This window comes from Rhinolophus hipposideros, assembly GCF_964194185.1.
Source record: "Rhinolophus hipposideros genome assembly, chromosome: 11".
NCBI classification, from domain to species: domain Eukaryota; kingdom Metazoa; phylum Chordata; class Mammalia; order Chiroptera; family Rhinolophidae; genus Rhinolophus; species Rhinolophus hipposideros.
The window spans coordinates 7337042-7352756 of record NC_138057.1 but is presented as its reverse complement, the minus strand read 5'-3'; the positions used below and the strand labels follow the sequence as shown (position 1 = coordinate 7352756).

Sequence of the window (15715 nt, the reverse complement as noted above, 5' to 3'; positions counted from 1 at the left end):
AACAACAACAAAAAAAACCCAATTGAAAAATGGGCAGATGATCTGAATAGACATTTTTCCAAAGAAGACATACATATGACCAACAGGCTCATGAAAAGATGTTCAACATCACTGATTATCAAGTAAAAGTAAATCAAAACCACAGTGAGATACCACTTCACATCTGTTAGAATGCTGTTATCAAAAAGACGAGAGAAAACAACTGTTGGAGAGGATGTGGAGAAAAGGGAACCCTGGTATACTGTTATTGGGAAATGTAAATTGGTGCAGCCACTGTGGAAAACGGTATGGAGATTTCCTCCAAAAAAGTAATCGTAATTGCTTTTAGTTCCCTGTCTAGTAATTCCAAGATCTCTGCCATGTCTGGTTCTGATTCTTGCTTTTTCTCTTCAACTGTGTTTTTTTCTTTTTGGTAGGTCTTGTAATTTTTTTCTTAATAGCTAAATATGATGTCTGAGGTTAAAGGAACTGCTGTAAATAAGTTTTTGTAATGTGGTGGTGAGGCATGGGGGAGGGGAAGTGTTCTATAGTCCCGTGATTAGGTCTCAGTCGTTTAGTGAGCTTACGCTTCTGGACAGACTGTGAACCTCACAGAGTTTCTCAGTTTTTTCTCCCTCTTAGGTGGGACAAGATACCTAGCACTGGCTGGAATTAATGATTATTTTCCTTCCCCCAGTCAGTCAGGCTCTGATGATACCCCCAGCACATTAGGCTCTGGTAAAGTAGCTTCCCCTGAGGGCAGGCCTTGTTAAGAAGAACAGTGTGCTCTGTTGTATTTAAAAATGGTTCCTTTTCCCCTCTTCCTGCTTAAAACAGGAGTGGATTTTTCTCCATTATTTACTGTGAGAACCTGGTCAAGCTCCTGGAGGTAAACCTCACAATATCTGGGGGGCTCCTCTATGACTGCGTCCCCCTGGACTTTTTAACTGTCAGAGTTGTCCACACTGAGCCTCCAGCCACCAGCTAATTATAGTTCAGGTTTCCCTTCTCCAGAACTGATTCACGCGGTGATTTCTCCTTGTGTATCTCTGCTCCGGGAGCCACTATTCTCAGTATTCACCTGTCTATCTCACCAATTTTGTGGACCAAGGTTTTACCTGCGCCCTTTCCTCTCTTTAAGGATGACAGACAGTTGTTGAATTGTCAGTCTGTTCTCCTTTTACTTGTTAGGACAGAGTGGTGACTTCCAAGCTCCTTACAGGTGCAATGGGAAACCAGATGTCTCTATATAGTACATTAAAAAATGTATAACTACAATACCATTATTGTATCTAAAAATTGGCACTAATTCCTTATCATATATTTAGGGAGAGGGCAAATTCTCCTATCATCTCGATTTTTTAAATATATGTACATATAGTTGGTTTGTTGGAATCACAGTCCAAAGTCCACACGTTGCGTTTGATTGATAGTTCAAAAGTTTCTTTCAGTCTGTAGGTTCCCAATCCCTCTTTGTTTTAGTTTTGCCAATTATTTGTTGAAGGAATATGCTTGCTTTTCCCTCCTCTCAGGTTACAGAGCATTCCACCATCTTGAGTGTAATAAAAGGTACAATTATCCCCGGAAACCCTGCCCTCTTAAGATGCTCCCTTAGTCATATATTCAATTTTGGTATGCAGTTGGGCCTTTTTGTTATTTTCTGTTCTGTTTCTTTGGCCTATTACACGTTCATACACCAGTATAGTTTGTTTTAATGGTAGAATCATTCTAATATGCTTACTATAAAATAGGGCTAATTCCCACTCATTTATTTTTTAGGTTTCTCTGGGAATTCTTGGTAGTTTTATCTTTCAAATAAACTTTGAAACCAACTTGTCTAGCTTCAGGAAAGACTGCTAATGCTGCTTGTGGGGAGGTTCATGTTAAACACAAAGATTAATTAAATGCATAGGTAACTAAAGGAGGAATGATATCCTTACAATGTAAGGCTTTTTACCCACCTATCCAAGAACACTTACATCTTTCTATTTGTTCAGATTTACTTTTGTGATCTTAAAGGTGTGTTTTATATGGTATTGTCCACATTCTGTGAGAATGTTTATCCTGCCTGAAACCTGACAAGATATTTCAAAGAAACTAATAACTCTGATCAGAAATTTGGCAAATTAGAAGTCTAATAGGATTTTTTTTGTCTTCTAAGTAGACATTTTTCATTCCTAAGATTTTTTAGTATTTTTGTTTTTATTTTTTGGCTGTAACAAGTGGATATTCTTCCATCTTCAGATTGCTTTTTATTATATCATTACATTTGAAAAATGACCAACTTCAAGCCACTGTCATTGTTTCACTCACTTCAGAGGAAGTAATTACCATGGAGTATTTTCCGTTTTTCATATGTAACTCTTAAAAATTGGAATATATGTTTTAATTTGTATGAAATATTATAATCCAGGAATTTGTTAAGGTAAGATTTAGAAAGAGAAATATAAAGTTAAATCACTTTATGTTTTTTAAAAAGGGCAAGACACAATTTTCCTGGTTATAATGTAAAGTCTTTTTTTTCCTACCTTTTCTAAACCTGTCAGAACTGAGCCAATAAATTTGAATTTTTTGAGGAGTCTGATCAGTTAGTTATTGTTGTTTATGTAAGATATTGAGTAATAACTCATTTGAAAGTCGGTCACCTGTGGTAAGGATGCTTCACAAGCGTATCCCCTCACGTTATTTACCTGAGTGCACATTGCAGGTAACAGCGGTTTACCCCACTGACATGTGCTTCACACTCCAAAGCAGTTTTTCAAAGTATTTACTTTTAAGTAAATGCTCGTTGGCTTTCACCTTGGCAGCTCTCTTCCTGATTTATTTAGTAATGTGTTTCCTTGAAGAATATGGTCTTAACGTCCTGTATTTCCAATCTTACCTGTCTATCAAGTGTTGAACTAAAAGGAAATGGGAGATTGCCCCTTACACCGTCTGTGAAACCCCACAAAGCTGTTTCAGAACTTGCTGACGAGGAAGAGATTTGTTAGAGTAGCCACTCTTGCTGTACCCGCAGTGCTCAGATGAAAGCTAAGGGTAGTGCTTCCATGAGTAGGCCGAATTCCTGCTTTGCTATTTATTTTACTTGTGATAGCACATTCTCCCTCAGCAACTAATAACATTTATTCAGTTTGGAAAATACACGGGGACAGACTGTCCAGAGATGCTGGGTGGTCTTCAGCTTGTCCAATTCCTATGGCTTCAGCTCAGCAAGTTCCCCAAGTAGTGGCGTAAGCGCTGGAGCCTTTCCCTGGACACTTTCCCATAGACAGAGCATCCCGACCACATGTTGACACAGGGAGGCTGATTCAGTCAATCAGTGCAAATTACCACCCCCACCCCCAGCCCCACTGCCTGCCTTCCCCCAGCCCCTTGAGCGGTTCCCCAAATGTGCTGCATGGTCATTTGGAAACCACATACTTTCTTTGACCAATGTGCCCTGCCCTGTGTTTAGCCATCCAGCTATTTGCTTACCACAGTAGACCAGTGGAATTTCATCAGCTTTACAATTGGCTGGGTATCTTTGGCCTTGGCTTCCACATAGTCATGTATTTTCAGAAATGGGCTGCCTGTATTTTTTTAAATAGCAGATGCTTGTCCCTTTGTGTAGTTTAGATAACCTAGAGGAACTTTTAAATGTCTTGGCCTAACTTCTTAGATCTATACTTGCAGTTGCTGTCATGACCACCTGCAGACAACAGAGCCTGTAACCCCCTTCTGGGAGGGCTGCTGAAGTCCTGTCATAAGGCCGTGGAGTCCGAGCAATTCCACATGACATGTCCACCAAGGCAAAATAAATCCATGGCTTCAAAACTACCGTTTCCCCGAAAATAAGACCTAGCCAGATAATCAGCTCTAATGCATCTTTTGGAGCAAAAATTAATGTAAGACCTGGTGTCATGTCATGTCATGTCATGTCATATCATGTCATGTTATATTAAAGACCAGGTCTTATATTAATTTTTGCTCCAAAAGACTCTTTAGAGCTGATTGTCCGGCTAGGTCTTACTTTGGGGGAAATACAGTATTGAGCAGTTAGATGACCGGATGGAGTGTTTTTTTCTACACTCTGAAGTGAATGAACCAATGAACAGTGAAAGGAAAAATGGATGCGTGACTGGCCAACCAATAGACCTCAGGGGGTAACTGTGAGTGTTAAAGGCGTGTGACCATACATTTATAACTTGTAGACCATAACACTTTTGAGAGTTAAAAGGGGTGCCTTTTATAATTAGTGGGATAACAGACATAAATTTGTCCCAGGCATACATACTGGAACATATTTAAATGGGTCCAATCCCATACTATGAGGTCGGAATATTAAGTTCGCAAACTCATCCTAAAAAAAGTGCCACATACCTCCTTGCTGAATATCACTACAGTCACCTTTGAAGTACTCCCCTTGGGAAGCTATGCACTGACGCCAGCGCCTAGTCCACCCTTCAAAGCAATTTTGGAACTCTTTTTCTGGAATGGCCATCAGAGCTATCTTCATGTTACCCCTGATGTCCTGAATGTCATGAAAATGTCTTCTTTTCAATATTTCATTTATCTTCGGGTAAAGAAAGAAGTTATTGGGGGCCAGAGCAGGTGAGTAGGGAGGGTGTTCCAATGCAGTTATTTGTTTACTGGCTAAAAATTCCCTCACAGACAGTGTCGTGTGAGCTGGTGCATTGTCGTGATGCAAGAGCCATGAATTGTTGGCGAAAAGTTCAGGTCGTCTAACTTTTTCATGCAGCCTTTTCAACACTTCCAAATTGTAAACTTGGTGAACTGTTTGTCCATTTGGTACAAATTCATAATGAATAATCCCCGATATCAAAAATGGTTAGCAACATCATTGCAACAAGTTCGTGAACTTAACTGTCAGACCTCGTGTGTTTAAGACCGTGCCTGGCATGCAGAGTAACTGTTAGCATGTTGCTATTATTACTGACTTCAATCAAAATTATTTTTTATGATGTTTTATTAAGTTTTCTCAAGCTTATATCTTTTCTTCCTAATGAAAATATCACTGAACTGAGGTCAGATATAAACTAAATTCCCATTGCTGAATTAATACAGCCTCCAAAGATGCTTCATAAGAAAACAAAAGAAGTTCCAAGAAACTTGACCGTCGAGCAAGCTTCTAGTTTTGTGTGTTTTCAGCTCAGATAAGAAAAATCAGGCTTTAAATGTTGTCAGATAATATGGGCGAATGTCTAAATGAAGAAAGGCTAGTGTAATATCAAGGACAGAAAGTTAGCAAAGTAGTAGTGACTGAAACTCCCATTTCTATTTATCCGTTCATTGAGACTTCCTGACTTTTTCAAAATCTTAAAGAGACATGGTCACAAAATTCGTCATTGAAAAAGTTAACTTTCAGATAAAAGCCTGCTGATACTGATTTGTAATGGACATTCTAGTGGTTTGGGCTTGGACGTTTCCTTTATTTGGTATTGCTGGTCTTTGCTTTGAGAAGCAAGCTCTCTGCAGGTATAAGTGATAATGATGGTACATTTCTTCAGTTTAATATATTTCTTACATCAGGTTTTCATGGAAGTACATCTTTGAGTTGTAATACGAAATATTCTTTTCAATTCCTTGGAATTAGGTAGATCTCCAGAAAAGCTGGTCCCAATTTTTGTGGGCTTCTCAGGCAGACCAAGCAGCCCTTGTTCTCTCTGGTTTGGAAAGGTGAAGTAATGTGGTGTTTGTTTCATAGGAGAAGTTTCCTGTCTCTCTTCTCTGCCTCTCAGCAGCTTTAGAACACATTTCCCCCTGACAGGCACCACCCTCATCAGGAACCTTTCTTATAAAGAACTGAATCGCACGTTTTGGGGGTTTTTTTGAAGCTACAAAAAACATTTGGAGGGCAGCTGGGTGGCTCAGTTGGTAAGAGTGCGGAGCTCTCTACAACAAGGTTGCCGGTTCAATTCCCTCCATGGGATGGTGGGCTGAGCCCCCTGCAACTAAGGTTGAAAATGGCGACTAGACTTGTTGCTGAGTTGCACCCTCCACAACTAGACTGAAGGACAATGACTTAGAGCTGATGGGCCCTGGAGAAACACACTGTTCCCCAATTAAAAAAAAAAAAGTGGAGCCAAAATGATTTAATAAGGATCAGGATCAATTACTTTACTACCTCTTTTTAAAAACGATGGGACAAACAACTGCCTCACCAAATTGAGTATTTGGGGGAAACAAAGTACAGTTTCCTAAATGTCAAGAAGGCATCTGTCTAAAAAAGTCTAATAGCATGAGATGTTGGACAGGGCAGTGTCCTATCCAGGCATATCCTGCCGTGTGTCAGAAATTGTTACTGAAACTCAGATGTTCTACATAAAAGCAATGACTAGGAGTCTATTCCTCAGTATTTTAAGGGAGAAAATTATAATGTATTAATATTACACATAAGTCCCAAATGCCCTGCCATTTCCCTAAAACATCATTATAACTCAGAAAACTTCCTGTGAGTATTAGATAAGAGTTTTGGAGAGCCAAATTTTTATCTTATCCTGTTTCCCTTGAATTTGTCATTTTGATCAGTATGCAGACTGAATGGATGGAAAAAGTATAGTTAGATGAGAAAAAAGACAGCCTTAGCGTTTCTATGAATAACATGTTGATTAGAATGAAGTTTTTCAGAGTCCCTAAATACGGTTTGTCTTTTAACCAACATATTTTGGATAACTCTCAAATGATATAGATCCAGCTCATTTGTTAAACATTGAACATCTTCCCGGATATGAACGGACCATAATATTTTCAGCTATTTGCCAATGGATACATTCAAGTTGTTTCTCATTTTTTGTCTTTATAATATTGGGGTCATAAATATCCTTTAACTAATGCTTTTATTACCACCAAGTAGATTTACAAAAGCATGATTATTAAGGCCAGGGACATGTGTATTTTATACTTTGTTAGATGGTACCACATGACTTAACCAAAAAGGCAAAGCCATTCTTCGTCCCACCTCTGAAGACACTCAGCCCCTAGACCTACATCAACATTGTATGGCACTCTTTTAAATATTTGCTGACGTGAGGGTAAAAAATGATACCTCCTTGATGTGTTAGTTTACCTTTTTTTTTTACTATTAATAAGAATGAAGATCTCCATATTTGTATTGGCCATTTGCATTTCTTCTTCTGTAATTTGCCTCTTTTTTCCAGTTTTTTAAAATATAATTGACATGTAATGTAATTTGACGTTTTTATTTCCAAACCAACCTGGTACACATTTAGAACATTGCATGTAATATGAATGTGTTGTCCTAACCAAATGCTGTTAGGAAAGTATATTAAGATCATACCGCTTTGGTGATTTCTTCAGCCCGGACTGTTTATAAAGAGTTAAGTCTTTGATGTTTTAGAGCAGAATAGATTTTATTGATAATACACGATTCACATATTAGACACGGATCCATAAATTTAATCATTCACAGTAATTAGTAGAGTGTGCTCTGAATCAAGGATCTAATCAAAAGACAATTGTGAACATACACATTTTTCAAACTGAGTCTGAGAGTAGAACAAGAATATTGCATTAGTCCTCCATTATCTGTGGTGATTTCGCTTTCCGTGGTTTCAGTTACCCGCGGTCAACCACAGTCTAAAAATATTAAATGGAAAATTGCAGAAATAATTAAGTTTTTAAATTATGCACTATTCTGAGTGGCATGATCAAATCTTGCCCTATTCTGCCCCACGCTATCTTGCATAGGACATGAATCTTTGTCCAGCATATCAGCCCCATTTCATCTCACATACAGGCATTATATCGTCTCTCATCATTACAAGGAGAAGGGGGAGTGCAGTACAATAAAATATTTTGAGAGAAAGACCACATTCACGTAACTTTTATTACAGTACATTGTCATAATTGTTCTATTTTATTAGTTGTTGTTAATCTCTTACTGTGCCTAATTTATAAGTTAAACTTTATCATAGGTATATAAGTACAGTGGTACCTCAGTTTTTGAACTTCTCCGGTGACGAACATTTTGGTTTACGAACGCCATAAATTTTATGGATCTATGATATCATTAGATAGTAAAATTTGCAGTTTTAGGGGTTGATTTTAAAGGTCTGGAATGGATTAATCCATTTTGCATTACCTTCTATGGGAAAACCGTGCCTCGGTTTTCAAATGTTTCAGAACTCGAACAATCTTCCGGAACGGATTACGTTCGAAAACTGAGGTACCACTGTATAGGAAAAAAATGTGGTACAAGGTGTGAGCAAATAATATGATGAATGTTTAAATAAAAAAAAGTTTTATTACAGTAAAAGACACATTGCCATTAATCCCCACTCACTTCGAACACACTTATCCCATCGTTCTTAACATTTTCTGAAGCAGTTCTGGAAGTCCTCTTTCATGGGTGTCTTCAGTTGTACTGTCTTGGCTGCCTCCATGTCCTGAATCATTGTTGGCACCCAACAAGTTGAAACTTGTCACACACTGTTACTAAGGTTCTATGTGCCGCTTCCCGTATTGAAGATCCCTGCCTTTCTGTGGGATGGCACTCGGCAGCAGCATTCACTGTATTTTGTGATGACACGGAAAGGCTCCGTGTCACACATCGCTTCTGGTACAGCAATTTCTGTCAAGTAAAAACATTACAGTGTGTCCTCATCCACCTTATTCATCAAACCTGGCACCATGCGACTTCTGGCTCTTCCCCAAAGTGAAAATGACCATAAAAGGTAAATGCTTTGAATCGATTCAGGACATCAAGGCAGCCATGACAACACAACTAAAGACACTCACGAAAGAGAACTTCCAGAACTGCTTCAGAAAGTGGCAAGAACGATGGGACAAGTGTGTTCAAAGCAAAGGGAAGTATTTTGAGGGGGATTAATGGCAATGTGTCTTTTACTGTAATAATTTTTTTTTATTTAAACATTCCCTGTATTGTTTGATCACATCTCGTATATATAGGGGTTGGTACTATTCACGGTTTCAAGCATCCACTGGGCGTTCTTGGAACATACTCCCCACAGATAAGGAACAATTCTGTATGCACTTACCGCCTCAACTACAGAACTTTTGCAACTCCTGTGTAAATTTGTAACTAAGCAGTATCTTTCAATTCAGATATTTGATGGAACTACCATTTTACCCTAGTTTGGGTTTTACATTTGTCATAGTAATCTACAGCTTATTCTCAACAGTGTGTACTGCGGGGCATCACTCTGCCGCTGTGACTTGTGTGATGGCAGATGTCACCCTTAATGCATGGCTGCTCAGAGAGCTTGGGAATGGTGCCGCCTCTGAGCAACTTCCACTGAAGTAAGGAACTTTTCTAATGGTGGGCGTATTTATCTTATAGGGACCCTGAAAAAAGATAAGGTGTGATGAGAGCTGTTTAGAAGACATCCCTGCTATTTGGAAGGGAGGAGCTTCTCCTCTCTGCGCCTCAGAACTTCCCGCCTCGTGGGAGCTCTCTGGTTCTATGAAAGAGGCTACAGAACCTCCTCCTACTCCGAAGGAGTGTTCTGCTTCCTCTACAAAGCTGGACAGACACCAGGGGCCCATTAACATGGCTCAAGCTGGCTGACAGCCTGGACTTTGAAAAGACTGTTCAAACACGAAGCAAGTGCACACAGGGACCCAGTATCTGGCTTATCTTTGGAAAGCCATCTGCTCTCCCCTCCCCGCCCCCAAGGCCCCGTCTTCTGTGCAGCCTTCTCCTCCCCTTCCTGCGGAGTGGAGAGATTTCTGCATAGCTTGAATCGGAGGACCAGCTCTAGTATCAGACCTCCTGGGTTCAAATCAGAGCTGTAAGTCCTCCATCCCTCTGACCTCAACTGCCTTGTCAATCAAACAAGGGCAATAATGCTGCCTGTCTTGTAGGGTTGTTATGAGGATTACAATAGAGGTAAAATGCTTGGCATTGTCCCAGGTAAGCCCTGAATAAATGGAGCTGTCGGTCCTTCAGCCTCCCTCACTGCTATGCCTCTGGCCTTCCAGCGGTCAGCCATCCCTGCCCAGAGCACACAAAGCCTTCTGGTCGCGCACTCTCCACAGCCGTCCCGAAGACCTGGCAGTTCGACTTCCTCTCCTCATTGACTCTGCCTTCAACTTCCATCCCCCATCAACAGTGTGTGTTGGGGAGGTCGCAGAGCTGCCCGTGCAGTTCTTGTGCTTCCCTCCCCGTGTCCTTTGAGCAGTGCTGCTCACAGCCAGGCCGGCCTTCTGTTCCGCAGTGACATTGTTCTCTACCTGCGTGTCTTCTGCCTCCTCCTGTCTGCAGCTCCTCTTCCTCTAGGGTTGGCAGTCCTCGGGGCACAGACCCAGACCTCTGCTCCCCACTCGCACCTCTGTTCCTGTGAGTTCTCATCCGTTTCATGCCCCTGACAGCTCCCTAATGTGTATCTTCAGCCCAGACCTCTCCCCAGAACATCCAACTTGGATATTCTATTTCATATCTCAGTTGGCTTGCGCCTCAGATACGCTGAATTCTCACACCCCAAACTGAGCTCTTAGTTAATCCTTCACAAATCTTCTTAACTTCTGAGTAAATGCTTCGTTCCATCTGAATAAATGCTATGTCCATTCATCTGATTGTTCAAGAAACGATCGCCTTGATCCCTACCTCAGCTGCACCGCCTGTCATCAGACTCTGCCAGTTTCTCTTGATACTGCTGCTGACCCACATTGCAGGCACTCTTCGCTCCATCTCTACTACCACCCAGGTCCCAGCCAGTACCAGCTTCCCTGACTCCTGGGCTCCCTGCGCCCACTCTCCTCCCTGCTCTCAGTTCTCCAAGCTGCAGAGTGATCTTTGAAATGTAAATTGCATCCTGGTACTTCTCTGTTTGAAATCCTTGGACCAGAATAATCACAATAAAATCGCAAATGCTTACGTTGGCCTGTGGTACTGCACAACCTCATTACAAGTCACTTCACCTTTGCTCTCTGGGGCTTCTCTCCTTCTGATCTTGCTCTTCCCTACCTCAGGGCCATCACGGCTTCTGTTCCCTCTGCTAGAATGCTCTTCCCACTATTCTTTTTTTTTAATTAGTTTCAGGTGCACAAGACAAAGTAATACTTAGATGTTTATCATTTTATCCCTCACACTGTGTGAACCCCCACCCCCCAATCCACTATCCCTCTGACATCACACAGAGCCATTACATTTCCACTGTCTCTATTCCTAATGGTGTACTCTGCTTCTTGTAAGTATATACATATATATACATACACACACACGCACACACACGTAAACTTGTAGTTGACATTCATTATTTATTGTTCAGCTTCAGCTTCAGGTGTACATTGCAGTGATCAGGCATCTACATCATCCCTGAGGTGGTCTCCCAAATGGGACAAGTGCCCATCGGATACCCTACAAAGTCTTTACAACATTATTGATTACATTCCCCATGGCAATCCCTGTGGCCATCTTGTGGTTACCGTTGTGCTTTCTAATCCCCTCACCTTCCCCCTTATCCCCACCCCCCTCCCATCTAACAACCCTCAGTTTTTCCTCTTTGTCTCCAAAACTGTTTCTGATTAGTTCATTCACATATTCTTTTCTTTAGATTCTGCATATAAGTGAGATCATATGGTACTTGTCTTTCTCTGTCTGACTTATTTCACTTAACATAATGTTCTCTAGGTCCATCCATGTTGTTGCAAATGGTGAGATTTCCTTCCTCTTTATGGCTGCGTAATACTCCATTGTATAAATGTACCACAGTTTCTTAATCCAGTCATCTACCGATGGGCATTTCGGTTGTTTCCATGTCTTGGCTATTGTGTATAGTGTTGCAATAAACATAGGAGTGCATACAGATTTTTGAATTTGAGTTTTGGGTTTCTCCGGGTAGATGCCTAGGAGTGGAATTACTGGATCATAAGGTAGTTCCATTTTCAGATTTTTGAGATACCTCCATACTGTTTTCCATAGTGGCTGCACCAATCTGCAATCCCACCAACAGTGCACAAGCGTTCCCTTTTCTCTACATCCGCACCAGCATTTGCTGTTTGTTGATTTATTGATGATAGCGATTTTGACTGGGGTGAGGTGGTATCTCATTGTGGTTTTTATTTGCATTTCTCTGATGGTTAGTGAGGTTGAGCATTTTCATATGTCTGTTTGCCATCTGTATGTCCTTTTTAGAAAAATCTCTCTTCATGTCCTGTGCCCATTTTTTAATTGGGTTGTTTGTTTTTTTGGAGTTGAGTTGAGTGAGTTTTTAATGAATTTGTGATATTAACCCCTTATCAGATATATCATTGGCAAATAACTTTTCCCATTCAGTAGGATCCCTTTTTGTTTTATTGATGGTTTCCTTTGCTGTGAAAAAACTTTTTAGTTTGATATAATCCCGTGTGTTTATTTTTTCTCTTATTTCCCTTGCGTGAGGGGATATATCAGTAAAAATCTTACTCCGGGTAACGTCTGTGAAGTTTCTTCCTATATTTTCTTCTAGGAATTTTATGGTTTCAGATCTTACATTTAAGTCTTTAAGCCATTTTGAATTTATTTTTGTATATGGTGTAAGGGAGTGCTCCAGCTTCATTTTTTTGCATGTGTCTGTCCAGGTTTCCCAGCACCATTTATTGAATAGACTGTCTTTATCCCACTGTACATTCTTGCTTCCATTGTCGTAGATTAAATGGCCATATAGGCATGGATTTATTTCTAGACTCTCTATTCTGTTCCATTGATCTATGTGTCTGTTTTTATGCCAGTACCATGCTGTTTTGATTACTGTAGCCTTGTAATATAATTTGATGTCAGGTATTGTTATACCTCCCGCTTTGTTCTTATTTCTCAAGATTGCTGAGGCCATCTGGTGTCTTTTACGGTTCCATATAAATTTTAGGATTATATGTTCTATTTCTGTGAAAAATGTCGTTGGTAGTTTGATAGGAATTGCGTTGAATATGTATATTGCCTTAGGCAGTATGGACATTTTAACTGTATTAATTCTTCCTATCTATGAACATGGGATGTGTTTCTGTTTATTTGTATCTTCTTTCATTTCTTTCTTCAGTGTCTTATAATTTCCTGAGTACAGATCTTTTACTTTTTTGGTTAAATTTATTCCCAGGTATTTTATAGTCTTTGAAGCAATTGTAAATGAGATTTTTTTTTAATTTCTTCTTCTGATGTTTTATTATTGGTATATACAAATGCAACTGATTTCTGAATATTAATTTCATATCCTGCTACTTTACTAAATTCATCTATCAGTGGAATCTTTTGGGTTCACTCTATATAGTATCATGTCATCTGCATACAATGACAATTTTACTTCCTTCTTACCTATTTGGATGCCTTTTATTTCTTTTTCTTGTCTGATTGCTGTGGCTAGAACTTCCAGCACTATGTTGAATAGAAGTTCTTCCCACTATTCTTCACCTAGCTAATCCCTGACCACCTGATCTAAATTAGGTCCCTCCTGTTCTTCTCTTTCACCTCAGCCTGTTTTACCCTTCATTGCCTTTATTACAGTCGTGTGTGTGTGTGTGTGTGTGTGTGTGTGTGTGTTTGTATGTGTCCCAAAAATGTGCCAGGTGATGCGGGTTTGGGGTTCCCAGTGGCAGCTCTTCTTTGCCAGGCGTGGGGAGGTGGTGGGAAGGGGTCCTGCAAAACTTCCCGGGAGAGTTGCCGCTCAGGGTGAGAATGTGAGATCAGAAAGAGGGTCAGAGGAAAGCATCCTGCCCTTCCTGTCTCCTGCCTTTCTGCCTGCTCCTGTGACAGACCCCACAACACTCGAGCTTCTTCTAGTCTTGCCCCACAGTTAATCCAGGACAAGATCTACAGGAGTTATGCTGAGGGAGAAGAAAAAGAAACCACCAGAAATTGCTACTCTGTATGTCCTGTCTATTCATTTCCTGCCCTGTACCCATTCCCTGGGCTTCATGCCAGCTCCTACAGAGAAAAGGCCCAGAAGTGATGGTGAAGGGAAAGATATTGAAGTGGGGGTGGCGTGTATTGGGGAACCTTTGTGCCCCAGCTTTTGTTTTCTTTATTAAAAGCAGTAACCATCTTTGGCAGACCCTGGAAAGCACTCTGCTGTCTGTGATGCCACAGGAGAAAGGGCAGGAGACATTGTAAAAGCAGGGCTTAAAGAAGAAAGACAAGTCCCACCAGTGGCTCAGAGCTAGACAGATGTCCCTCTTATGCTCCCTCCCGACAGGAGCTCAGAAGTAGAGCTCCTGACGCAGTGACCCGACACAAGAGAAACTTCCAGATACACTTTCCTGTAGAAACTGATCTAGACAAAGTGGTTGCGGTCTGTAGAGTATCATGCTATGTATGGATCAACTGTGGGTCCAACAGGTCATAACCACCATATGTGAAATTGTTACTGAAGAAGAATACCTTTTAACTTTCAAGCAACAGATTTACAAATACAGTTACTGAATATTTACTAGGTGTCAAGCACTATGCTGATCACTGTACATGTGTTATTACTGCATTTGATCCTTTTGACAGCACTGTGAGGGAGATAGGCCCATTTTATAGATAAGTAAACTGAGGTTTGAAGGTTAAGTACTTTTCCCCAGGTCATACAGTTAGTAGGTGGTAGCTCTAGGACTCAAACCCAGGTCTGATTCCACACTTGAAACCATCATGATGCACTTTCAAACATAGCTGTTCCTTAAATTAGGGACTACATTTACCTAGATGTCTCAAGGCCTTTTTCTCACTCTCTGTCTTCCTTCACTATGTATTTGTTTATCCTTTTTGAAAGAATTTGTTTTTCTTTGAGCATTTCTCTAATTTCTTGAACTGAAATGGAAGCATATTCACATTATTTTGCAAATAGTTACTTGGTAAATATTCATTGATACTCTAAATATTACCTACTGCTATGTCCATGAGGAAAAAGAAGATTCATAAATTGGATTCGTTTTTTGTGTTTTGAGCTCTCTTAACCTTATTTTTCCATTAAGCCGTTTCTATTTAAAATTTTATTTCTTATTGAAAGGAAGAAGATTTCTCTCCCCAAGTCAGCGATAGTCTGCCTCTGGCTTCGACACCTTCCCAGCCTTGAAAAAGCAGTGCTGCATCTTTTTGAAAAACTAATCTCCAGTGAGAGAAATTCTCTGAGAAGGATCGAATGCTTTATGAAAGATTCATTGCTGGTATGTGCTGGGCTTTGATGAGGAGAAAATCCTTAAAGAAGATGCTGTGTATCATTTCATTAGGCAGAGCAAGGGGGAAAACTGTAAACAAAAGAGCAATTGACTCCTTTTAAATGAATGATGTATTTAGATTGTATTTTAAAAATACGTAACTAGAGGGCTTTTCTGCATTTTCAGGGCGTATATCAATTATTGGGCAAGACTCAAGATTTACTTGACTGTTGCACCTTATAGTACATACTCACAAGAGCTGATGTTTGGACAACAAACTTTTTTTAAACAATATTGCTTATTTCCACATGAAAAATAAATTTAAAAATGAAGATCTTATGAATGAGAGGAGTAATCAATTAAAGAAAAAATTCAGAAATAAATTTTTAGCTCTTCAAGAGCTACACCAAGCCTCAGAAAATGGTTTTAAAGCCATAGAAACAACTTAAGAATTCTGTACGTTTTCTTCTGCTCTAAGCCTGCGGCTTTGAGCCCTAGCTCCACGCAGGAAGCCTATCTCCCTGGTTCTCAGGGCTTCCCAGATCTGGGGAGTCAGAGACTCAGGCCGCGGCTCCCAGGCCATCCTCAGAGTCAGACCGTCTGTGGGAGGCGGCTCTGGAACGTAAGTGCACTTTTGTGTGAGCGAGTC

The 15715-nt window shown here is 40.3% G+C and overlaps 1 protein-coding gene across 2 annotated transcripts in view; it reads left to right on the top strand.

Moving 5' to 3' along the window:
- Window positions 1-15715, top strand: part of FANCC (FA complementation group C) — a 256980-nt gene that overhangs the window by 207605 nt on the left and 33660 nt on the right. For both annotated transcript variants that reach the window (XM_081066807.1, XM_081066808.1), the window contains one exon: window positions 14919-15075. In XM_081066807.1, the coding sequence (XP_080922933.1) occupies window positions 14919-15075 (157 nt within the window). The remainder of the gene's footprint in view (window positions 1-14918; window positions 15076-15715) is intronic.